This window comes from Podarcis bocagei (assembly GCF_964188305.1).
Source record: "Podarcis bocagei genome assembly, chromosome: 6".
Lineage (NCBI taxonomy): Eukaryota > Metazoa > Chordata > Lepidosauria > Squamata > Lacertidae > Podarcis > Podarcis bocagei.
The window spans coordinates 70,424,279-70,449,703 of record NC_138130.1 but is presented as its reverse complement, the minus strand read 5'-3'; the positions used below and the strand labels follow the sequence as shown (position 1 = coordinate 70,449,703).

The following is a 25,425-nucleotide window of genomic DNA, read 5'->3' as shown; positions in this document are numbered from 1 at the left end:
CAACAGCATCTGGAGGGCCTGAGTTGACCTCTGGTAGCAAAAGGCCTTTGACTGCCAGGTGAGCAGTGTTCCTCAAGCCATGGGTCTCTTGATGGGCCCAATGCCATCTCCAATATTGTGGGGCTGGGTCCAGGCAGCCAGGGTTGCAACTCATGGGCAGATGACATGCATTCAGGAGGCTGCCCTACCACAAACATGCCACCAATGCACGGAGACTCTCCTGCCCCATGTGATTATAGTCGTGTGAGGCTGAATACCTGAACTGTGCTGGTGTAAATACTAGAACCCACCACGTTGGTACAGAGGTTGCTCTGTATCCTGAGGTTGATTGAGTTGAAACATTTCAAGAGCACCAGGTTGGGGAAGGCTGACCCATAGCAATTCTCATGTTCCTGCTTGCTCCAGCTCTTGCTGAAATAGCTGGACATCTTTAGGTTGGGTGTCCCTCTCCTTCTTTGTCGGTTAGGTATAAAAGAATGTTTCTTGAATAAGAAGACCTCCGAGTGCAGAAAAAACAACAACCCATTGGATCTAACCTAACGAGTGCTACACAAATTCTTAATAACAATAGCATGCCAAAATAAATGGTTTACAGCCCAATCACAGCCATGTCTCTTCAGAAGGCAGTTCCACTGATCTTAGTGGTACTTATTCACAAGCATAGCACTGCAATCCAAGTTACTCACATCCTTATGAGTTTTGCTGTCAGCTGAAGGCTGGACAATTGTATGGGGTTGTATCAAGTGAAGTTTCTGTAAGGTAAGAACAGAGGAATTGACAAGCAGGCATTTTAATCTATTCATAATTCTTATAAACAGAAGCAATGATCTTATAATATAAATGCAACTGTGTTCTTCGAACAGACTTAAGACTTGGGACTGCAGAAAATACTTTTCTGGAAATATTTCTCAGAATTATTAAACATTTTTTAGGGGAATACAGAGAGACCCAAAAGAGCTCCACAGCTGCTGCTGCTATTATATTATATATAATTACCAGTGTAAAAGGGGGTGGGGTGGGGGAGAGAGGAGAAAATTATTAGAAGAATTTTGGACCTCAGACACATAATCATCTCTTAGTTTTTGTGCCTAGAATCCCCCCAATGTCTCTTTACGTTTGACTATTTGAAATTTCATCTAACCCTAAGTGCATTCAATAAAAAGGGGAAACCTTAAATTCCAATTATCCAATTCCACATTGAAACATATATAATGACAGGCAACTCCCTGTTTGCATGGGGGTTGCGTTCTGACAAACTGTGTCCGTAAGCCCACCCTGCCCCCATTCTGCCCCCTTCCAGGGCTGAAAATGGTGCACGCAACATACGCCATTGCGGAGTTACTTGTGTATGGACGTTTGTACAAATCTCAGGAAGCAGCTCACCTGTTCCAGATTTTCCAGCCTCCATTTACGTTGCCGAATGGCATCTACGACGAGCTTTTGTTTGTCATTCTTTGACTGAGTTGGGTTGAAGGTACCCAAAGGGACGCGGGGCAAACATTCTGGTACACCACACCTAGTAAGTAATATTGACTTTTAGCAATTCAATAGAAAGAAACGCCTGCGCCGTCTCTCTAAATGGCATAGGCAAGGACGGGCACATAGCTCAGTGGCCCAGCATCTGCCTTGCATACAGGTTCAACAGAGAGAGCAGCTACTGGGGGGAAAGTATGCCTGCCCCCTTGAGTTCTTTGGAGAAAAGTTGGGATATACATTTAAGAATAGATAAATTGAATTACACTTCCAATGTTGTATTTTAATAAACAGAAGTGGACATGTGTCTTAGAGGTGTCTTGGAGAAAGTTATTTCCAAGATACATACTAAAGTTGGTACGAATATAAAATACTTGCCAGAATTACATCTTTTTTCATATCATGTTATGCATTTTTGCATGTGTGTGTAAATATATAAATGTAGTTCTGGATTTCCTACACGTAGGAGACTGTTGGGCAAGATGATTTTGAAGCTTGCCTCATACTATGCAGTGGTACCTCGGGTTAAGTGCTTAATTCGTTCTGGAGGTCCGTTCTTAACCTGAAACTGCTCTTAACCTGAAGCACCGCTTTAGCTAATGGAGCCTCCCGCTGCTGCCGCGCCGCCAGAACATGATTTCTGTTCTCATCCTGAAGCAAAGTTCTTAACCTGAGGCAATATTTCTGGGTTAGCGGAGTCTGTAACCTGAAGCGTATGTAATCTGAAGCGTATGTAACCACTGTAGTGAGAAAAGACAGATCTCTGCTGACTAGATAAGACTGTAGGTTCAAGCAAAATGTAAAAGCTTACTTATTTTCGAGAGGGTTAGGATTCTGTCTGCAGTTCCAGGTGCCGTGATGCCCTCTGTGTTTTATACTGGTGTCATATGACAGGAGTCTCCATTTGAGGCAAATATCTAATGAATGAAATTAACAGATTTAAATCCAAATTAATGGTTACAAACAGTAATGACACAATTGATTTAATATGGTACTGTGGTGGATTGCCTGAATTTTTGCTCTTTAATTCTCAACCCTCTGACAACTTTGGTCACAAATGAGATAAAAACTATTTGAGCAATGGCATTTTCTCTTGAAAGAAGTGTTTCTTTGACAAACAGGTAGTCTACCCAAGATCCTCAGTGCAAGTCCTAAAACAAGCCTTTTCCCAAAGTCCACCCTAGTCTTTTTGAGCTTATTCTATTTGTGCATCTCTCCTACATCTCGCCCCAAAACGACAACCTCATGCAGAGAAAAATTTAAAAACAGGTGTATGTGTAGATTTATGTGTGTGTTCTTTTTTAAACCACAGAAACAAAAAGCTCGCAACGTGCCTACAGTTTTCTTTATCCCACACAGAGGCCTACAAAGCCACTCAAGTTATATGCCAGCAGCCTTTATAACAAAACATGAAGGAGACCTGTTACATTAGCTGCCCCACAGTGTGCTTTTAACGGCAGCAAATAGCGAAACAAAGGAGTTGTTTATAAGAGGATCCTTTCAAAGAAGAAGAAAGTGAAAAACACAGCAGTGCACGGCATCTGTGAAGAGGAATGCTCAAGTGAACATATTTGAAGTCAAACAACAAAGAACTCTCATTTTCACCCCGCTGAGCTCTACCTTCCCCCTGCCTTGTCTTCCTATTTGTCCAAATGTAGAAACTCACCACACTGAACAATGTCAGGGATTTCCACGGCCCGCCTTCTCTTGTACTGGGTGCTCTCTGAAGGTTTATCAGACCAGTTTTTACTCAGGTACCCAAAATCGCTCCAGAACAAGGCTTCTTCTTTTTGACCTCGGGAGACAAATCATTGCAATGTTATGCTGAAGTGTGCATGCACACGAAAGCTCATACCAGTAACAAACTTAGTTGGTCTCTAAGGTGCTACTGGAAGGAATTTTTTTTATTATCATTGTCAGCTGTGAGATAACACACTGATAAGCACTGCAACATAGCATGGGTATAGGCTGGATGATCCTGAGTGCAAGGTCAGATTGATCTGATGTTGCTCTATAGAAGGCTGCCTTATTTACTTCAGTGTAGGGCATTGATGGCTACATCCAGAAGAGAACTGCTGGCTGGCCAGCGCTCAGCTATCTCTGGTCCCCAGTCAGTGAGACACTTTCCCTAAGAATAGAAGTATAACCCAAAGGAATGGGACTCAGTAGCGGGAAAGCCCTGTGGAAGAAGGAAAGATCAACAAGCTCTCCTGGCACACGGTTATGAAAGACAGCGAGGTTCAGGTGACATTTTGTGATTGGAGCTTAGGGCTTAACTCAGGAGTAGCCAATGTGGAACCCCCCTCCCTATGTTGTGGGACTACAACTCCCATCACCCCTCGCCATTGACTGCGCTGGCTAATGGAAGTTGTAGTCCTTGTTGACAACCACTGGTTCAACGAGACAGTAATCACACTGTAAGCGTGGCATATATTTTTATTTAATTAATTACAGGCCTAGGGTTAATATTCACTGGGAACACAGGACATGGGAAGGATTAACCCTACATCTACCATGTTTGCAATGAAAAGACACACACACTGCAGTTAGGCGTGGGGTGGGAGGAGAATCCTAACTGATGCTAACTGATCTCTTTCCTGCAGCTATCTGCAGTGTGAATAGGAGGGAGAAGGGTTGAGTATCATTATAATTCCCTTAAGAGGAAACAGGCAAATATCTCCACCCCACCTTTATGAACATTGCTTCTCCACGCCAGTAATAAAAATGATTAAAAATGTGACATGAGTGCAAGTGGCACAATTAGCATTAGCCTTTCATTTATCATAGTCCTACACACTTTGTGACCCGCTAATCTGAATTTCATCTACCAGCGGCTTCACGTCTTCTGTTTTGGCTGCCTGCCTAAGGCTGCACAACTACCTGTGCATTTTTCTTATATATAAAAACAAGAGCACACACAGAGAGGGGGAGAGAGACTATAATTGCTATTGGCACTCAGCTATTGGAGAGAGTGCATCTGATCTTTTGTACTTAAGCAAGGAAAAGTATCCAAACTATTTGGAAGGCAAAGTCAAAGGCGGGGAAGGGGGGGAAAGAAGCAGATTTGGTACATTATTTAAAACATTCAGAATTCACATAAATATTAATGATTAAAACTAGATTTTTAAATGGGCATCAGAGCAACGGCATTCAGATTCCAAAATGCAGGTTATCAAAAGCATTTGCATATGCACACAGATCTGATTTTGCAAAAAGAATGCACAAACGTGTTTGCCTGTTCTTCTAGCCTCTCTGCTAGGTGAACAGCAATTGCTTGTCAGATTTTATTAGCGAGAAATACCTTGCAGTTTCCCATCTCCTTTCTATTCGCCCCTTGTTCCCATGCTGCCATGCCTTGTTTCTTCTGTTTGGAGAGGCTCATTAGCAGTACTCAAGCCAGGCCTGGCCCCAAGACGTTTTGGTTCTCTTGCCATTATATTAAAATAGTGTCCCTTCACTGGGATCCTAAAATGGCTGCATTCCTCTCCATTAGATCTTGTTTTTTTTTATAAAATTTTTTATTGCGTTTCTTTCCATAGGTAATCAAATTTGTTTGGACAACAATATACAAGAAACATTTTCCATATATATAAAAAAAAACATAGAAAAAAGAAAAGATCATCACAAAATTTCTTCGACAACTTTTTGGACCTCCTCGCATCCTCTCAGCATTGCGTTCATCATTCTAACCAATTCAGCAATTTATTATCTTATTTCCCGACTTATTGTACCTTTGTATTTATTATGTTACCAGTTTCAAAAATTTGTAGTTTAATTTTAACACTCTTAATAAACATAATATTTTGTTTCTAATTTGTCTCATTTTTTCCCCTCAATACTTACTTTATCATTTACTTAAAATAAATTGCAGAAGCATAACGTTTCTTAATCGTGCACAGTCTTAGCACTCAAACAACTTATAATGTTTTTGCAAATAGTCCTTAAATTTTTTCCAGTCCTCCTCCATTGTTTCTTCGCTCAGATCTCGAATTCTGCCGGTCATTTCTGCCAACTCCATGTAGTCCATCAGCTGCGTCTGCCAGTCCTCCAGTGTGGGTAAATCTGGTGTCTTCCAGAACTTTGCGATAAGAATCCTAGCTGCTGTGGTTGCATACATAAACAAGGTTCTATCCTTCTTTGGCACCTTCCGGTCCACCATGCCCAATAGAAAGGCCTCTGGTTTCTTAGAAAAGGTATATCTAAATACCTTTTTCAACTCATTATGTATCATTTCCCAAAAGGCCTTTACTTTCGGGCAGGTCCACCAGAGGTGAAAGAATGTTCCTTCTGCCTCCTTGCATTTCCAACACTTATTATCAGAAAGATGGTATATTTTAGCCAACTTGACTGGGGTCATGTACCACCGGTATACCATTTTCATAATGTTCTCTTTCAAGGCACTACATGCCGTGAATTTCATACCGGTGTTCCATAACCTTTCCCAGTCCTCAGACATGATGTTGTGTCCTACATCCTGTGCCCATTTTATCATAGCAGATTTAACTGTCTCATCCTGGGTGTTCCATTTAAGCAGCAAGTCATACATCCTCGAAAGTACCTTAGTCTTTGGTTCTAGTAACTCCGTCTCCAGTTTCGATTTCTCCAACTGGAAACCCACTTTTTTGTCCATTTTGAATACCTCTTGAATTTGAGCATAGTGTAACCAATCTCGCACCTTACCTCTTAATTTGTCCTGGCTTTGGAGCTTCCAATTGTCTCCAACTCTTTCAATCAGTTCCCAATATTTTGGCCAATAGGCCTCCATATTGGGCTTTTTTTTAGAAATCTTGGCTTCCACAGGTGATAACCACCTCGGGGTCTTGTTTTCTAATAAATCCTTATACTTCATCCAGACGGCAAAAATTGATTTTCTGACAATATGGTTTTTGAACAATTTATGAACCTTCGCCTTGTCATACCACAAGTATGCATGCCAACCATACACATTATCAAACCCCTCCAGATCTAGGACATCGGTGTTTTCCAACAGGAACCAATCCTTCAACCAGCAGAAGGCTGCAGCTTCATAATACAACCTTAAGTCCGGCAGGGCAAACCCCCCTCTTTCTTTTGAGTCGGTTAATATTTTAAATTTTATTCGGGGCTTTTTGCCCTGCCAGACAAACTTAGAAATATCCTTCTGCCATTTTCCAAAACATTCCATTCTGTCCACGACCTGAAGGGTTTGAAATAAAAATAGCATTTTTGGCAAAACACACATCTTTATAGCTGCGATTCGGCCTGACAAGGTAAGTTTCAATCTTGACCAAATATCCAGATCCTTTTTAATTTCCAACCAACATTTTTCATAGTTATCTTTAAAAAGATTTAAATTTTTGGTGGACAAGTATACCCCCAGGTATTTCACTTTTTTAACCACACTTAGCTCTGTCTCTTTCTGATACCCCTCTATCTCTATAGGTGTCAAATTTTTGACCAAAACCTTAGTTTTTTGTTTGTTTAACTTGAATCCCGCCACCCGACCAAACTCCAGGATAAGTTCCAAAACTCTTTTTGTGCTAGATACTGGCTCCTGTACTGTCAAGACTAGGTCATCTGCAAAGGCTTTCAGTTTGTATTGTTTCGCTCCAACCTCTATACCTTGCACCAACTGGTCCTCCCTAATCATATTCAGCAATACCTCCAGAACAGAGATAAATAGCAGAGGGGATAAAGGGCACCCCTGCCGTGTCCCTTTTTCAATTAGAAGTTCATCCGACACCACATTGTTCACTATCAACTTGGCTTTTTGCTCTGAATAAATTGCTTCTAGTCCATTTTCAAACCCCCGTCCCACTCCCATCCCCTTCAAGTTTTTCTTCATAAACATCCAAGAAATGTTGTCAAATGCTTTCTCCGCATCAATAAAGATTAAGGCAGCCCTTGTGTTTCTAATTCTCAACAATTCCAATATATCAATAATGTTCCTGGTGTTATCAGACATGTGTCTACCAGGGAGAAAGCCTGCTTGGTCCTTGTGAATTACTTCGTTTAAAACGTTTTTAAGTCTACTTGCTAAAATGTCTGCAAATATTTTGTAATCCACATTCAGGAGTGAGATGGGACGGTAGTTCTTGAGCTGAGTCTTTTCCTTCTCTGACTTAGGAATCAATGTGATGAATGCTTCTTTCCACGTTTCCGGTGCCCTTCTCCCCTCCATAATCTGGTTGCAAACCTCCAACAACGGTTGTATCAAACAATCCTTCAGAGTCTTATAATATTTGGAGGTGAGACCATCTGGGCCTGGAGATCTGCCAAGTTGCATATTTTGGATGGCACCTTCAATTTCCTGTTGAGTTATTTTACTATTGAGAATTGATCTTTTATCTTGACTTATTTTAGATAGTCCATTTGTCCTCAAGAATTGGTCTATTTCCGATTCTTTCTGAGGCCCCTGTGCATAAAGTTCCTTGAAGTATCTGTGGAAGCACTTTCTTATTTCTTCTGGTTTCTGAACTATTTTTCCTTGAATCTCCAGGTTTGTGACTGTGTTTAACTTTTGTCTTTTTTTCAATTGCCAAGCTAACAACTTTCCACATTTATTTGCTGATTCAAACGATCTTTGCTTCATTTGTTTAATTTTCCACTCAATCTCTTGATTAATCAATTTCGAATATTGTGCTTGATGGAATTTAATCTCTCTTAGCACCTCTTTTGACTTCGGATTAGTTCTCAACTTTTTCTCTCCTTCACTTATTTTCTCAAGAATTTTTTCCTTTTTTCCATTCCAAAATTTTTTCTTTATTGTATTCTGTTGTATCAGAAACCCTCTCATTACAGCTTTGCTTGCGTCCCAGATTATTCTTTTCTCCACCGTAGTGTTCAAATTTATTTCAAAGTAGTCCTTTAGCGTTTTTGGGGCCTTCTTAACAATCTCTTGATCTCTTAGCAAGGTGTCATTCATTCTCCATCTGAAGGATCCAGTTGGGAAAAGTCTCAATTCCATTTTTAAGGCGTTATGGTCGGAGCAGGTTTTTGGGCAGATTTCCACTTTTCTCGTTTTCGGGGCCAGCCCTCTAGATATCCAAATTTGGTCGATTCGTGTCCATGACAAGTGGGCATCAGAAAAAAAGGTTCCTTCTTTACCCAAGGGGTTCCTTGTCCTCCAGATGTCAATCAAGTCCATATTGTCTGTCATTTCAAAAAAGGTTTTAGGGAGTCTGCCGTCTGTTGTTAAATTTTGATTTTGAGATTTGTCCATATTTGTAGACACCACCCCATTCATATCTCCCATCACAATAATATTAGAATAGTCCAGGTAGTCCATCATTGTCTCATGCAGCTTCTTATAAAATTCTGATTTTCCATCATTTGGCGCATAAACTCCTAATATCAAAATCTTTTCCCCTTGTGTTTGGATTTCAATTGCGAGAATTCTTCCATGATCATCTTTGAATAAGAATTTTGGTGATAGGTTCTCCTTTGCATAAATTACAACACCTCTTTTTTTGACTTTGTCTGATGAGATAAATTCTTGACCAAGTCTTTTATTAATTAATACTTTCCTATGGAGCCTGGTCACATGTGTTTCTTGAAGGCATATTACATCCAATTGTTCTTTTTTCAAAATATGGAATATCCTCCTTCTTTTTTCCGGAGAATTCCCGCCATTTATGTTCCAGCTAAGTAGCTGCAGAGACATCTTGTTCTATTTTAAACGTTCTTAAGATGGGGTGCCTTCCTTTTGCTCAGATCCCGAGGGTGCAGGCGTTGGCCCGCTTTCAGGCAATATTGGTGCTGGTACAGCTGGAAGCCAATCCACTCCTTTTTGGAGATCTTCTCCGTGGTCGTGAAGGAACTTTTGGTTATCTTCAGGTGTTCTAATTTTAACCTTCCTTTCTTTGTAGGTGAAGGATAGTCCTTGTGGAAACTCCCACCTATAGGGAATTGCGTTGTATCTCAGCAATTTTGCTAGTTCTGAATAGGTGGCTCTAAGATCCAACAGCTGTTTCGGGATATCTCTATAGATTTCCACCCTTTTGTCTTGTATTTCAATTGCTTTTTTGAAATGAAGACCTAGGATCTTATCCCTCTCTTCCTTTGATCTTAAAATTATCAAACAGTCTCTGGATCTATCTTTCTTTACCACTCTTCCCAGTCTATATGCCGAAACAATCTTAAAATCTGTGTCTTCCTTTAAACCCCAGAACTTCGAAAATTCTTGTGTTAAGTATCCAATCAAATCTCCTTGCTCAAGTTCCGGGATGCCTCTCAATTTGATGTTACTCTCGCGATTTTTCAGTTCCACCATTGACAGATAAACTTGTTGTTCACTCACCTGTTTGTGCAGGGGCTTAACTTCTCCTTTTATTTCTTCCACTTCTTTTTGTAGAGCTCCCACTTTCTGGATTGCTTCTCCAGCCAATTCCCGATTTTCCGCTGTAGCTCCTTGCAAGTTCTCTATAGCTTGTGTATGCTGGGAAACTTGATCAGTCAATTTTTGGATCGAGGAAGTTGCTTTATCTATCTTCAGAGACTGGTCGTCCACCTTCTGGTTTAGACTTGATAGTTGCTCCAATATTTGTTTAAGTAGTGTATCCGACCCACCTGCTGCCATATCTTCCTCAGTGGACTTCTCAGTTGTTTCCCTTTGTTCCCTTTGGGTCACCAGTACAGCTGGAACCGACGATCGACGTCCTTGGGTCAATGTTGTTTGTAGAAATTGTGCTGGTTTTCTTTCCTTTTCTTTCTCCTTAGCCTCTTTAGATTCCTTAGCTTTAGATGCTCTTGTTCTCCCTGCACCACTCATTACACATCTGTCAGTGTTCAAGGTCAAATTGTCTATTGTTCCATGGGAAAGACAAATTCAATTATAAACAACCGGTAAAGTGGAATTCAAAACAAAAGTCAGTTCCCAGGATCTTATAATCCGAAAGCCCTGTAGGGGGAGTGCCACCAAGTTTCAAAGACAAAGAAGGAAGTAGTCCGCCATTAAAATTCCAGAAATTTTTGGCTCAGTAAGTTCAATATCCAAAAGTCCCTTCAGAAATTCAAAATTCCCCAGAGCACCTTTTAAATTTCAACAAAGTTTCACAGGGGGTGCTTGCAACAATGTCCCAACCAAACTTTCCTGCTCAAATGTATCAATTATACTCCAGCAAAGTTTTCACAAAATTTGCAACTGTTTCCGCAGTTTAGCACAGTCTCTCTCTCCGGCAGCCCGACGATCTGACTCTTTAAAAATCACCCCAGGGGGGGGGGGAGGTAGGAGGAGACCCCCCGTTACTCGTTCTTTTATGATCAAAGTCCCTTTCCACCTTCAGTTCAACAGTAAAAAGGGCAGATTTAAAAGCACGAAAAAGTTAAAGCTTCCCAAAGTCCCGTTTCAAACGCTTCCGCTTTTAAAAGCGTTGCTTTGATCTTGTCAGCAATGTCGGAAGACGGACTTCCCTTTTTTTCGTCTCCCGCTTTCAGCCAGATTTACGAAATTATTTGCCAAATTTTAGTCCCCTTTACTCACGGGTATGTTACTTGTAGTTGGTGTTGATTTTAGGAAGAAGGATCAGCGCTCATCTGTAACAGCCGCGCGGCTTCACTTCCGCGGAAAGAGCGATGAACTCACAGCACCGCCACCCCTCCTTCACTCCGGGTCTCCTTACGGGGTCCCTTCTGTGTTTTCGGAGCAGCTTCTGGTGCCCGCCGAGTCCCACGGCCACGGGCTCACTCTACCCGTGGTTTATCTTGATGGGTCGTCGCTATGCCGCAGCGAACGACCCTTTTCCGCAGAGCCCCTCTTCAGAGCTCGAAGAGGACCGCCATTACAGTTTCGCGCCGCCCCCGGAAGTCCCCTCTCCATTAGATCTTGAACTTCCTGCATCTCCTGGTCTGTTCTGAATTTAATACTTAACATTCTGAACTACCCAGGACTAGCTGTTGACCATTTTAAAGCATAAACTAACCATTCTGTCCTTCACCACTGTTTTGGCTACCCTATGACAAGCCTTTCAACCGATTCCTATGCATGTTGAGTCAATTGGTGTGTTTTTTTGTGAACCTAAAACCTAAATGGGTGTTGATATAAATTTTGCAAGGATCGCTGCATGCGTTTTTCCTTTTTGCATGGACTCTACCATGTAATCAAAGTCATAGTAGATGCACATTTCGTATCCTCTTGGTGTGTTCTTCCTTTTTTTATATGCACCTTTGGGCAAGGTAATGAAGGAATGAGTCTGCTTATCTGAGAAAGAATGGGCTGAAAAGAGGTTGGGATGAAACATGAAGCCAGGGGTGTAATTAGAAAAGGAAGGGGGTGGAACCCACAGATCATCTTGTCACTCAAATCCCACAAAAACCTGGAACTGACCCTAGTATCTAATTCTCACATTTTGGGAGGAGGGACATTGCTCCATTCCACGCCATTCTCTGTAAAGTGCAGAATGTATTAGAAATGCAAGAAGAAGAAAAGCACACAGAAGGAACCATGCCATGGCCGCCCCTTATCTGGCCCTGGTGTGATACTTCCATGGACCCCCAAGCCTTCTGACTTTGTAGCATTATTACATTACTGGCAGAAGCTGGCATGGAATCAGAGCGCCTATCAAATAAATGGATCCCCTTATCTATTACGAGTTGAGCAAACTTTTGTGTATCTTGGTGCAGGGAAAGGGCTGAACTGGTGTAAGGATGAGTCAAAAGCTTAGTCACTCAGCCACTCTGATACATTAAGGGTCGTTGTTCACATAATGTGCTTTTAAGGCTGGAATTGTAAGTGCCCAAAGGCTCCTAATGCTTGAAACTCATACATTAGCAGCTCAATGACTGTTCAGGTAGCCCCTGAAAGACCTTTGAAAGAGTCAAAAGAGCCGCTATATATTTATTAAAAACTTTTGCCCTATATGACAAATCAGATGTGCAGGGACCATTTAGACTGGACAGGGATGATTTTGTTGCGCTAAGCTGTTTGCTTAGAGGAGCTCACCACAATGACCCTCTTGTTTTCAAAACTGTCACCACGCGCCCCATTAAGGAGGGTCTGTCATGAAGTGGAGGCTCCATGATGTGAACTATTCAGTGCACAGAGCAGCACATATGGGGCTGGATTTAATGGAGACACCATGGGGCTACTTAGTTGTATGCTTTGGTACCCTCCTGCTTAGACTACTGCAAGGCATTGCACATGGGGCCCACTACTTACTTAATCCTATGTCTTTCCAATACTGAACAAGACAGTTTTCCATTGCCTTCAACAAGCGGTTGTATTCCCTAGTGTTTGCAAAGGCCTGCTTGTTGTGCGTTGGCTCCATGACTTCGCACGGCACATCCACGATCCCTACAGCTCCAGAACCAAAACTGCAATAGTAAAAACATACTTTAGATTACACAGTGGGCAGGGCCTGATTTTAGATGTAGCTTCACCACAAACTGAGCTTTTAAAAAAAATTAATATACAGTGGCTGAAGTTCAATTTGGTAAAATTGTAATATATTTAGGATTTAGAATAATTAATTTGGATTTATAGTGCGTCCAAACTGCCATGTGGTGTAGTGGTTAGAAATCTGGACTAGGACCTGGGAGACTAAGGTTCAAATCCCTGCTCAGCTATGAAGCTCAGAGGGTGACCTTGGGCCAGTCACTGCCTCTCAGCCTAACCTGGGTCACAGGGTTGTTGCAAGGATTAAATGGGGAGGGGGCGGGGAGGAAACCATCTACACTGCCAAGAACACCATGGAGCAAATGCAGGATATAATGCAATAAATAAACAAATTACAAAGGCGCAGGGCAGGTAAAACTGTTTGCCAGTCTCAGTTAGCCATACAACCACCATGCAAGGTAGTTTGCATATTCCTGTCTGAAATTTAGTATCTTCTTCAGGGGCCCTGCTCCAGGGATCCCTGCCAAGTGAAATGGGGTGGTGGCTCCAAAGGAGAGGTTCTTCTTCGTGGTGGCACCTCAGCTGTGCAGTATCCTGCCCAGAGATGCTTGCCTGACACCTTGGAAGGGGTGCCTTCCTTTTCCCCATCTTGTGTTTGGACTATATGGATGATTTCTCAGGAGAGAAGGTGCAAAGGGCAAGATAAAAAAAGAGAATACACCTTTGACTGTGATGGCACCACTGCAGAATTAAGAGACAGGATGCAGCCACAAATCTGGAAACGACCCTGCTCCAGACACAGTACTGAGAGATCAGCAGGGTATTTACACCTGTGGTCCTGTCTTTGTGCAGAGCAGACTGCATGAGTCAGTTACACACTCGTTGGTTGTGCTATGCTTCAGGTGTCAGACGCGGTATGCCCCTGAATGCCCCTTGCTAGAAGTCACAGACTGGGAGACCACTGTGATGCTCAAGTCCTGCTTTCAGGTTTCCCATAGCTGGCCAACGTGAGAACAGGATGTTTTTACTAGACAGGCCATTTCGTCCAATCCAGAAGGCTCATATTATGCTTTCAACTGGTTGCTCACCCAATGTGTGACAACCCTTTCACGTCACAGTCTTAAAGTTGCTATAAATCACTGCCAACCAACGAGGAGGATTTCCTCCCAATGCTAACAGCAACATCAAAAGATGGATGTAACTCAGGACCACTTTCCCTCCAAGGACTCAAAGCAAAGAATATGGTTTTCTCTCCACCTTGATTTCATCCTTGCAACAGCCCTGTGCAGGAGGCTGGTCTGGGAGAGAGTAACTATCCCAAAGTCACCCATTAACCTTTGAAATAATACTCAAAATGACGCAGAGAATATTTCTATCTTTAAGGATAACTTTGGAGCAAGCCCACTGGCATGTAGCATAAATGCATTTTCAAGTAACCCTGAAAGGTGGCCCTAAAACACTGAAAAGGGGAGAAAACTTACTAAGATCCTCTATTCTTCTGTGGTCCCACTTTCTCAAACATCTTGATCAAGCGTTTATTGCTGTAGATAAGCATGCCGTATTGACTTCTGTTCAGAATGTTGACTCCAAATGTTAAGAAGAGCTTTTTGGGTTGTTTCAGATTTCTAAACAGAAAACAAACAAGACTTTATAAAAGATTTTCCCATTGCACTTAACTTCATTTTGAAGGCTACTGACTTCCACAAGTAAATTGCATACATAACTATGGATTTAACCCAATTTGATGTGATAAATTAGGAAAGAATCTGATTTTGCTCTGTGGCAAAAAGGTTTAACCCATGCACCATTATTAAACAGATATTCATTCTATGTTTTAGAAGTATGGCTCAAGAGCAATTTTCAACATTTCTACTGAGCCTTCAGTAAGCACCACTGAACTCATGGTTAATTATTCTGAAGTAGGCATGGATAGGTTTCACTGTATGACTCCACAATGATTTTGAAAATTGCCTCAAATGCAGGAGACGTTTTAATTGCATTAGGTTGGTGTTCCAATTAGAACTACAAACCACACTACTGAGATGATGGCCCCATCTGCACTATACATTTAAAGCAGTATCATACCACTTTAAACTGCCATGGCTTCCCTCAACGAATCCTGAGACCTGTAGTTCGTTAAGGGTGCTGAGAACTGTTCCCCTCACAGAGCTACGATTCTCGGAGTCATTTAACATCAATCCCTCTTCCCATAGAGCTCTGGGAAGGGAACAGAGGCTTCCTAACAACTCTCAGCAATTGTAACAAACTACAGTTCTCAGCAGTCTTTGGGGAAAGCCATGGCTGCTTCAAATGGTGTGATACTTCTTGAAATATACAAGGGTCCTTTGTTTTTCCCTTTTCTTTACAACAGCAGTGAGGATGCTCCAGCTTGTGGGCCTAGTTAGGCCTGGGAAGCCTCTCCATCTGCCATGTAGAGCAGTTTTGTCCAAGCCACACCCACCCGACACACATCTGACATCATACATGACACCAGGTCTGGTGCAAGCAAAGATGCAACTCCCTGATCGCCAGCGCCTCAAAGCCACGTCCCTTTGCCTGTGTGGTTTGATTTCAAACCACGTGGGCAAAGGAAAACCCTTCACCTGACACCATGGTTTGCTGAAAAACGTTTCCCCAAGTGATCCAGCACTGACTGTTAGTCCCATTCTTCACAGGAGCCATATTGAGCAGTGGCTTTCAGTGTTGGAAAGAGGCTTCCCGTTTTTCTTTACAAGGTAAAGTTTGAACAACGGGGGTAAACTCTCAGAAATGTTTCAATGCCTACAGAACTGTGAAAACATAATGTCAGGAATATATAGCACCCACAGGTGCCCATGCTTCAATTACGATTGGTCATTTTAGGCAGGCAGGGCTTTTTCTTTTGCACTCGCTCCCCTTTCCTCTCTCGCATGACCATTTCACCAAAAGTAAACCACAGTCTCATTAAACTTGCCTCTGCTTGTCTTTCAATGTTTCCCTCATTTTCTTTTCATTCTCCACTGCGTCCGTTAATGCGAGCTGAGCACCCCCATCACCAGAAAGGAAAGAATAAGTTACTCTGAGCACATATTGCATTCCAGGAGCCTCCCAGAGATTATTTATCTGTTTCATTTACATCCCACCCTTTTTGTATAGGAGCTCAAGGGGTTGTACATGGTCCCCCCCCCTTGCTTAATCCTGGTCTTCCAGATCATAGTCTGTCTCTCTAACCACGACTCCACGCTTTATCCTACAAAGAAGCATTCTTTTCTGTGTTACACTTGTTTATTGGAAACCCCAGGATTACGACTCCATCACGTTCCTTCGGGGTTCGACAACCTTATTTTCTGTCAAGCGCCACAACATTCTCTCAGGTTCTTGCAAGGTAGGTGCATACCTCTGGTGGGTCATAAGGTTAGTAGAAATCAATAGCCTTCTCCTTCATGAATTTTGTCTAATTCTCTTTTAAAGCCACCTACCACTGCTTCCTGCGGGAGCGAGTTCTGTAGTTAAATTATGGAGACTTTGTGGAAACTGATATCTGAATAGGGCTTAAAAGTAAGTAGTTAAATTGCCTTGTCTTGGACTGTGTCACGTTTATTTATGTACAGCACCTAGCACACTTTTCACACCATGCAAATATTTAGGTGGTGCATTCAAAGCATTAATCATGGTGATAGTTGTGGAAGGCTTGTAAATCAATATAATGGGGATTAGTATAATAGTGAACGTTCCTATGAATATAAATGATAATTTGCGCAGGTGCAATTAGTCTACATAATTATCACATTGAAAGTCTTCTGAAGTGGAAAGTGCCTTCTAAACACTCTTTAGGAAATAATTGAATCTGAAGCCAATGCAGCTTAATAACGACTTTAAGAGTCCTCAGCAATAGTAAATAGGCAATTAACAGGATTGGAAAATCTTCCCCACTGTTTAAAGGTCATGCTAGGCAAAACTTTCAAAAGCCTAGCATTAACACCGTGCATGGCCTATATTTCTGAGCAATTATCTTTTAAGTCTATCCAAGTAACACAGCCAAATGTGGAAAAAGTTGACACTCTACACTGGCAATTGTGGGCCAATAAAAGCGGCTTGCGAAATAAAGCACAGACTTTGGACACAATTCACTGGGAAATCACCCTACTCAAGGCCAGTGAAATGCAGTGGATTGGTATTAGAGATTCTGCTTAATTTTAAAAAACCTGGAAGTGGTTTACATGAAATAAATTATGCAGTAAAATGCATCAAAAAAAGTCAGAGTTAAGAATAAATTAACCTTAAAATTAATTATTTAACATTTGTAAGGTTATTCACAAAATATAAATAAAACCAGCAGTTAAAAATATTCATTATAACACATATGTACATATTAAAATGTGCATTAACTCTACATATTTGGTTAGGTTTGCCTAAACAAAAATGTGGTTTGTTTTTTTAGCAGGAACCAAAAACAGAACAGTGATGTCCGCAGGCTGAAAGTTCCAGAATGCAGACGATGTGACACTAAGAGATTGATTCCTTATAAGTGCAAACATTGGGTGGTGTGTGTAGGAATGCCCATTCTGCAGATTGAAGTGGCACACATAGGGTAAGGTGGATCTTCAAGTAACATCATGGACTGTGTCTCAGAGTCCTCTTCTTCAGGTCCAGAAAGGAACAAGGTTTTGCAACATCAGCCCCTATGAAAGGTAGGAAGCTTCAACACTCTGGATTGGCCAAGTTCTTACTACGAGGAGCCTAGCCTTTGCAGTTTCTTTCATTTCTCGCTCCAACCCCTAATTCTCAGGAACCCTGAGGCAGAAGATATACTTTCCCAGCCTGGATTTGGCCATAGTTACCTAAGTCTGCCCCTAAAAGGTGGTTGTGTTCACATTCTTGCACAGCTTTCATTCAATTCCCCTGGAGATTTCCCAGGTAAGACTGTGCGCTTTGGGTGGGCGGGGGAGGAAATAACAGCACACCCTAAATATCTCAAACATTTTTATCCTTGTTACTATACCTCAAGTTTTTCCTGGAAGAGGGAGTCCTGTGACTGCTGTAGCGTGCACTTGGCTTCTTTCACAGCATCTTCAGCTATAAGTATAAGCAAAGGCACCTGTTAAACCACGCAGGAGAGAAACTAACCCGATCTGCCATACACAGGAAGAACGCAATACGCCATTAAGCAAAACTCTGTTTGGCACCTTGGCATTAAACAAGCTCAGGTGAGCACAAACTTGCCTTCCCCTCTACCCTAAGCACATTTGGGGAAGAGCACTTTATTTCCCTTCTGACCTCCCTGTTTACAATCCCTTCCCCTCATCCCCCCAGCCATCTGTACATAAAACTCTTTAACTCTAGATAATGCTTCATGCATTTGATCAAACTGCGGGAGGCAGTGGAGGACAGGAGTGCCTGGCGTGCTCTGGTCCATGGGGTCACGAAGAGTCGGACACGACTAAACGACTAATAATAATAATAATAATAATAATAATAATAATTTTTTATTTATACCCCGCCCTCCCCAGCCAAGGCCGGGCTCAGAGCGGCTTACAAGCAATAATAAAAACAAGATGAGTGATTACAACTTAAAAACAAAAATAAAATACAACATTAAAATAATGGAACATTAAAATATTAAAATGGAGCCTCATTGCAGGAGAAGGAAAAGAAAAAAGAAAAAGGGGGCGGAGGGAATCAAATTGGCTCCAATCCAAAGGCCAGGCGGAACAACTCTGTCTTACAGGCCCTGCGGAAAGAGATCAGATCCTGCAGGGCCCTGGTCTCATGAGACAGAGCGTTCCACCAAGTTGGGGCCAGTGCTGAAAAGGCCCTGGCTCTGGTTGAAGCCAATCTAACTTCCTTAGGGCCTGGGACCACTAGGGTGTTGTTATTTATGGACCTTGAGGCTCTCCGTGGGGCATACCAGGCGAGGCGGTCCCGTAGGTACGAGGGTCCTAGGCCGTGAAGGGCTTTAAAGGTCAAAAGCAGCACCTTAAATCTGACCCTGTACTCCACCGGGAGCCAGTGCAGCTTGAAAAGCACTGGATGAATATGCTCCCATGGCAGAGACCCTGTGAGGAGCCTCGCTGCAGCATTCTGTACCCGCTGGAGTTTTTGGGACAGCTTCAAGGGCAGCCCCGCGTAGAGCGAGTTACAGTAGTCAAGCCTGGAGATGACTGTCACATGGATCACTGTGGCCAGGTCGGGGCGGGAAAGGTAAGGGACCAACTGCTTGATGCGGCGAAGGTGGAAAAATGTCGCCTTGGCTGTTGCTGTGACTTGCGCCTCCATGGAAAGGGAGGCGTCAAGGATTACACCCAAACTCTTAACGGAAGGTAATGGCACTAATTGGGCCCCCGCAAGAGAAGGGAGTTGGTCCCTCATCCCCATGCTATCCCGACCTAGCCATAGGACCTCTGTCTTTGAAGGATTTAGTTTCAATCGGCTCCCACGAAACCATCCAGCCACAGCTTCCAAGCATCTGGTCAGTGTGTAAGGGGCCGAGTTGGTGTGGCCATCCATCAGTAGATAGAGCTGAGTGTCATCAGCATATTGATGACAGCCCAGCCCAAAGCTCCGGATAATCTGAGCAAGGGGGCGCATAAAGATGTTAAAAAGCATTGGGGAGAGAATTGCGCCCTGCGGCACTCCACACACCAAGGAGTGGCGTGACGACATTTCCCTCCCTAGTGCCACCCTCTGTCCCCGACCAGAGATAAAAGAGCACAACCAGTTACGGGCTATGCCCTGTATCCCCACGTCTGCAAGGCGATGGTCCAGAAGATCATGATCGACCATGTCAAAAGCTGCTGACAAATCTAAAAGGATCAGCAGTCCTGACCCGCCTCGATCCAGTTGTCTACGGATATCATCTGTTAGGGCAACCAGAGCCGTCTCCGTCCCAAAACCAGGACGGAAACCGGACTGAAATGGATCTAATGCCGATGTTTCCTCCAGAAACCTACCAAGCTGTTCAGCAACCGCTCTCTCAATTACCTTACCCAGGTATGGACTAAACAACAACAATGCTTCATGCATCTGAATAAATGGACAAAAAGCATATATGCCATAATAAATTTGTTAACTTTATTAGCATATCGCCGTAATAAATTTAACTTTCTTAGCATATGTGCCACAATAAATTTGCTGACTGTCTGTAGAACGGGGTCAACTTCTGAAGGCATCTAGGCCCAATGGAAAGTGGCGTGGGGCGGGGAGAGGTGTCAGAGACTGTACAAAACTTGCAATTGAAATCTTCCCATTCATTTCATACATTGCTATTTTTCAAATGCAACTCCATGCAGCTTTACTCAAGGCAATTCTTAAATCCGCCACTTTTGCATTTCAGTAGTATGAGGGAATTATCTATCAATTTTCCTCAACATGCAGCGATATTTGTACTCAGCACTTGCTGTGGTGTCACAGTTCTAAGAACATGCAGGATCAGGCCAACAGCCTGTCAAGCTCAGCATCCTGTTCTCAAAGTTGTCATTCAGGTGCTTATTGGGAAACCCGAACGCAGGACTTGAGCACAACAGTGCTCTCCCCACTCCTGTGGCTCCCGGCGACTGGCAGTCATCCATTCATTTTATTGGTATGCTGCTTTCCCACCAAAATAAAAAAATAAAAATCATGCTCAACAGCAAAGAAAACCAGAAGGCATTTCAAACAAACACTACAAAAGCAATTTCACAGCAATACTGCAAAACCATAACACAGTAACTATTTCATAACGTAGCAAGTATAGTAAAATACAAAAAGGCCACATTTCAATACTATAAATATAACATGATTGCAGTGGTACCTCAGGTTAAGTACTTAATTCATTCCGGAGGTCCGTTCTAAACCTGAAACTGTTCTTAACCTGAAGCACCACTTTAGCTAATGGGGCCTCCTGCTGCTGCTGGAGCCCGATTTCTGTTCTTATCCTGAAGCAAAGTTCTTAACCGGAAGCACTATTTCTGGGTTAGCGGAGTCTGTAACCTGAAGCGTATGTAACCTGAAGCATATGTAACCTGAGGTACCACTGTACTTAATGCAGCATCCAATAGCAAAAATAAACAAGGAAGCTTCACAGTTTCACCTTCGTCCTAGAAACACCCCTTCCGGGATGTTGCTCATTGCCCCTCTCCGGCAGCCATTTGCAAGGCTTCCAAGGGTGAGGGTTGGGCTACCAGGAAAACCCCTCCCATTCAGAGGCACGCTGCCTCCGACAGGGGAGGTGGAACGAATTATTAACAGTTAAAAGTGAAGGTGCAGGTTTCAGGTAGATGTTCAAACCTTCACTGACAATTATCCAAGATTAATCAAGGACATAGGTGGAATCTACACACATATAAAAACATTTTGAAAATGCTTTTTTAAAGCGTTTTTTTAAAATATGTTGGATTTCCCATAAACCGCACCATTGCCATCTAATGTCACATTGTATATTGCACTTAAAACACACTTTAAACGTTTTATTTGCAGCTGTATAGCTGAGTCCATAGTCTCTTTATCTGAGGAACAATGAAAACAAATTCAAAGTCTAGGATGAATGCAGGCAGGCAGTCACCTATATCCTCCACCCTCTTCCAAATGACAGAAATCCCACCATCTGATTGACATCTGATGCTCCCTTCAACTTCCCCATTCCACTTACTTTAGCATTCTGTAGTACAAGTGATCTCCTCCCTGCTCTTGTTCTCTGAACACAAATCCCAGAAGTGCTTAATTCCATCAGTATTTGGTTTTCTGGAGCAGATTTTGAGGATGAGTTTAATTGCAAAAATGGAAGCCTGTTGTGTGCATGGAATGACGGGCACTGGATACAACCCAGTTTTTTCCCCAGGCTATCCAAAATATACCTACACCATTCTTTGTGTACTAAACCCACTGTTGTACGGGGTTTGTTGCGGGATGACTTTTGCAACGGCAAAAGTCATCCGGCAATGGGAAAGAGATGCATAACTAGATTTGCTCCACAGATGCCAGAAATTATTTGCTGCGAAACAAAATCAGAAGTGATGCGCAAAAGCATCCCTTTACAAACAATGCTAGCAACCGCTTAGAGAGCACCTAGCATTGAAACTATTAAGGTTATGGGACAATACCTACCAGCCTTCATATCCATTTCTGCCTTTTGCAGTTCATTTCTAGCAACGTGTTTGAACGAAGATGATATGTATGGATACATCCTGTGAAGACATGAAAAACACAGTCATGGATAAAAGTTATCTGACATGCCATATGAAAGACAAATTGTTATAATAACACAATGAAGTTGACCACTATTATTTCCATTTTGCAGATGGGAATGGCAAGGACTTCCTTGCACAAGTGAGGACAGGGTAAGCACAATCCTTGTGCCCTACAGTAAACTGACTTTGCACAGGCCTCAAAAGTGCATGAAATGCTCAAAAAAGTCAGTTGTGCCATCCACAACCAATATAGGATTCAGAACCATGATCTACATGGTGACAGAGGCATCATTTGGATTTCCTTTTATCCCAAGGACTGGTGTTCATCCATTAGAATTTATCTGGTAAATTTATTTAAAATTTTTTTTTTGGGTGGTATTCACTTGTGTGTTTGTCATCACAAAGTCCTTTCAATTCACAGAAGACTCAGTCATCTGAAAACAGAATGAGTATACTTGCCAAATATGAAGCACCATCCACGGAACTGTTAAACTGTATATTTAAGATCCCTACCTCCTCACTTCATAGGCCCTCTATCACTCAGTGCAGCGAGAACTGGATCAGATCCTATCAGTGCTGGAACTTGTATCAGAACATTCATTCAGCTTGTTAAACCGTACTTCAAATGCATATTACACATTATAAGATTAGGAGTCCATTAAAAAAGGACCTCTATAAGTGGCCTATAATCATTTAGTGGAAACTTTACATAATTGCCTGAGCAACTTTCACTCAAGTGAAAACATCCACAGAAAAACAAACAACCCCTCCCCCCTCCCCGCAGTTCAGTGATTATCTTATGTAAAGTGTTCTTTGTTCTGGGTCAAAGTGTTTGGTCACAGCTGATTACCTTTTCCGCAGTCCAGCCTGCCAGTGTGATTTGAACTTGGCTTAGATTACAAATTGCTCCGCCATCAAAGTCAATTTCTCTCCATGGCCAAAAAGAGAGAACAGCTAATGCTTTCAAGCACACTGCTTTGGAAATTTAAATATCTGGCTTTATAAGAGTCTTGGGAAAAGCCGGCTCACCTGGGTCTGTAAAAGCAATGCGGCAAACGCTTGGTTTTTACTTCCTTGGCTTGAATGAATATCTTCATTCGTGGGTCCAAGTACAATATAGCTGTGTAGGCTCTCAGCGACTGCCGTTCTGGAAGGCTGACACAGAAAAGTGTTTAAGGCAGAATAATTTTAGGCTCACAAAGGGAGAACTCTGGTGGATAGAGGAAATTGGGCACATAATCCACTTGAACAAAAAACAAACAAACTCAAAACATGTTCTCACTTAAGTGCTCTTGAAGCCTTTCAAGGTGCAATACAATTCTTTAGCGTGAAATTAAACCAACTTTCTAAAACTTTTAATGCTGGCGATTCTACCCACCTTCCGGGGAAGAATTTAAACACTGAGTTAAATAGACCCAACTAGAGATAAAGGTCTGCTCATTGGTTTGCCAGGAGTCCCATGTCAGCTGCTTTAGTATTTCTCAAGGAAGAGCAGGATATAATTAAAATTTGGCAAATACTATTGTGAATTAGCACATGATCTTTGTGGATATGTTGAATCCTGCACTGTGTTGCTATAGGAAGCATGACCTTACACCTGGGTAAAAACAGAGCCATGTCTTTGTGCTATCTTCACGCCAGCACAGCTCCCAAGGAGGGGTTATACAGGCAATGGCCAATTTATGCACATCCAATTGATGAGTGATTATGCGCATGGTGCAGAACCTGGAAATGACCTGAAAACGTCACTAAAAGGGTGGAATGGGGGCGGGACAGAATGTTTTACATGAGCCCTGTGAGTGCATGCAGGGATCCGTAATGTAAGCCCTGTGTAAATCAAGGATTGCTTGTACAATAAAGATTGTGGTCCCTTAATATGTATACCAGGTTGAGGAATGGAAACGGGGAGAGAGAGAGCATCAAGGCAAGCAGAATGTTACACTGGCCACCCTACATCTAGCCACTAGAGAACCCAGGGGGCACGAGTTGACTGGGCCTTCTTGGCATGCACAGAGGCATCAACACCCCGCTCTCTGTGCACACAAACAGTGAGCTGAAACACATCCATTGTTTGAAGCTTCTTTTAGGATGCAATCCCATGCGCACTTTCCTGGCTGTAAGCTCCACTGAACACAATGGGATTTGCTCCCAAGTTCACAGAGGGACGCGGGTGGCGCTGTGGTCTAAATCACAGAGCCTAGGGCTTGCTTATCAGAAGGTTGGCGGTTCGAATCCCTGCGATGGGGTGAGCTCCTGTTGCTTGGTCCCTGCTCCTGCCAACCTAGCAGTTTGAAAGCACGTCAAAGTGCAAGAAGATAAATAGGTACTACTCCGGTAGGAAGGTAAACAGCGTTTCCGTGCGCTGCTCTGGTTCGCCAGAAGCGGCTTAGTCATGATGGCCGCATGACCCGGAAGCTGTACGCCAGCTTCCTCGGCCAATGAAGGGAGGTGAGCGCCGCAACTCCAGAGTCGTCCACGACTGGACCTAACGGTCAGGGGTCCCTTTACATAAAGATAGGTTTGCACTGCTACTCTCTCTCTTTCTGCTCCTAATCCATTAGAATTTGCCTGTTATGAGGAATACATGGAAGAATTTGGGATTCGAAGTACACCGTTACAAAATTAAAGCAGGTGTTAAATTCCATTCACCAACACATTGTAAGTACATTCTGTGATTTCTAGTGTCCAAGCAAAATGGATTGTTTGCAAGGAGCATCTTCCAAATATATATTTTTATTCATACCCTTTGTCCATTCAACGTATTGTTTGCTTGCTCTGTAAAGAGTCTCTAAGCTACTCACAAAATGTCCACAGCATTGAAGTATAACATAAAATCAGAAAATGACCATGAAACTTACTTCTCAGGTGCCACAGCAAGCAACATATCCTCCTCATCTGTTAGGATATCAAGTTCTGGCTCAAAACTGAGAGTGAGTTTCAGATTGTATATTACCAGCAAGGTTCCTATGTGTGAAGGTTAAAATCCATTACTGAAATATCAGTTTTACAATTCTTATGCCAATTAAAGTAGAAGAGAAGCAACAGTACAGTGGATAATTGCAGTTAAGCAAACTGGGGTCCAGTCGCAAGATTAGACTCCCCCCTCTCCCCAGATTAATATACTGTTAAGAGTTTGGGGAGGTGGAGAGTAGGTTGTAGGCAGAGACCTTTCTAATGCCTAGAATAGCCAAGTCAGTCTGGTAACAGCCTGCTAAATATGGGAGTACAGTGGTACCTAGGGATGCAAACAGGATCCGTTCCGGAGCCCCGTTTGCATCCTGAAGCAAACGCAACCCGCGTCCGTGCGTGCGTGCGCAGGTCGCGTTTTGCCGCTTCCGCACATGATGTCATTTTGACCTTCTGCGCATGTGCGCGCGGCAAAACCCAGAAGTAACACGCTCTGTTACTTCCGGGTCGCTGCGGAGCGCAACCCGAAAATACTTAACTTGAAGCACATTTATCCCAAGGTATAAGGTAACAAAGGAAGTGACAAAGGGA

The 25,425-nt window shown here is 42.7% G+C and overlaps 1 protein-coding gene across 2 annotated transcripts in view; it reads right to left on the bottom strand.

Moving 5' to 3' along the window:
* The window catches only part of MORC1 (MORC family CW-type zinc finger 1), a 62,393-nt gene that overhangs the window by 17,313 nt on the left and 19,655 nt on the right, over positions 1 to 25,425 (bottom strand). For both annotated transcript variants that reach the window (XM_081198961.1, XM_081198960.1), the window contains exons 8-18: positions 24,786 to 24,891; positions 22,957 to 23,082; positions 21,845 to 21,924; positions 17,766 to 17,839; positions 15,738 to 15,802; positions 14,266 to 14,409; positions 12,608 to 12,762; positions 3,140 to 3,268; positions 2,285 to 2,390; positions 1,384 to 1,516; positions 687 to 752 (exon numbers count right to left, since the gene is read on the bottom strand). In XM_081198961.1, coding sequence (XP_081055087.1) covers positions 687 to 752; positions 1,384 to 1,516; positions 2,285 to 2,390; positions 3,140 to 3,268; positions 12,608 to 12,762; positions 14,266 to 14,409; positions 15,738 to 15,802; positions 17,766 to 17,839; positions 21,845 to 21,924; positions 22,957 to 23,082; positions 24,786 to 24,891 — 1,184 coding nt within the window. The remainder of the gene's footprint in view (positions 1 to 686; positions 753 to 1,383; positions 1,517 to 2,284; positions 2,391 to 3,139; positions 3,269 to 12,607; positions 12,763 to 14,265; positions 14,410 to 15,737; positions 15,803 to 17,765; positions 17,840 to 21,844; positions 21,925 to 22,956; positions 23,083 to 24,785; positions 24,892 to 25,425) is intronic.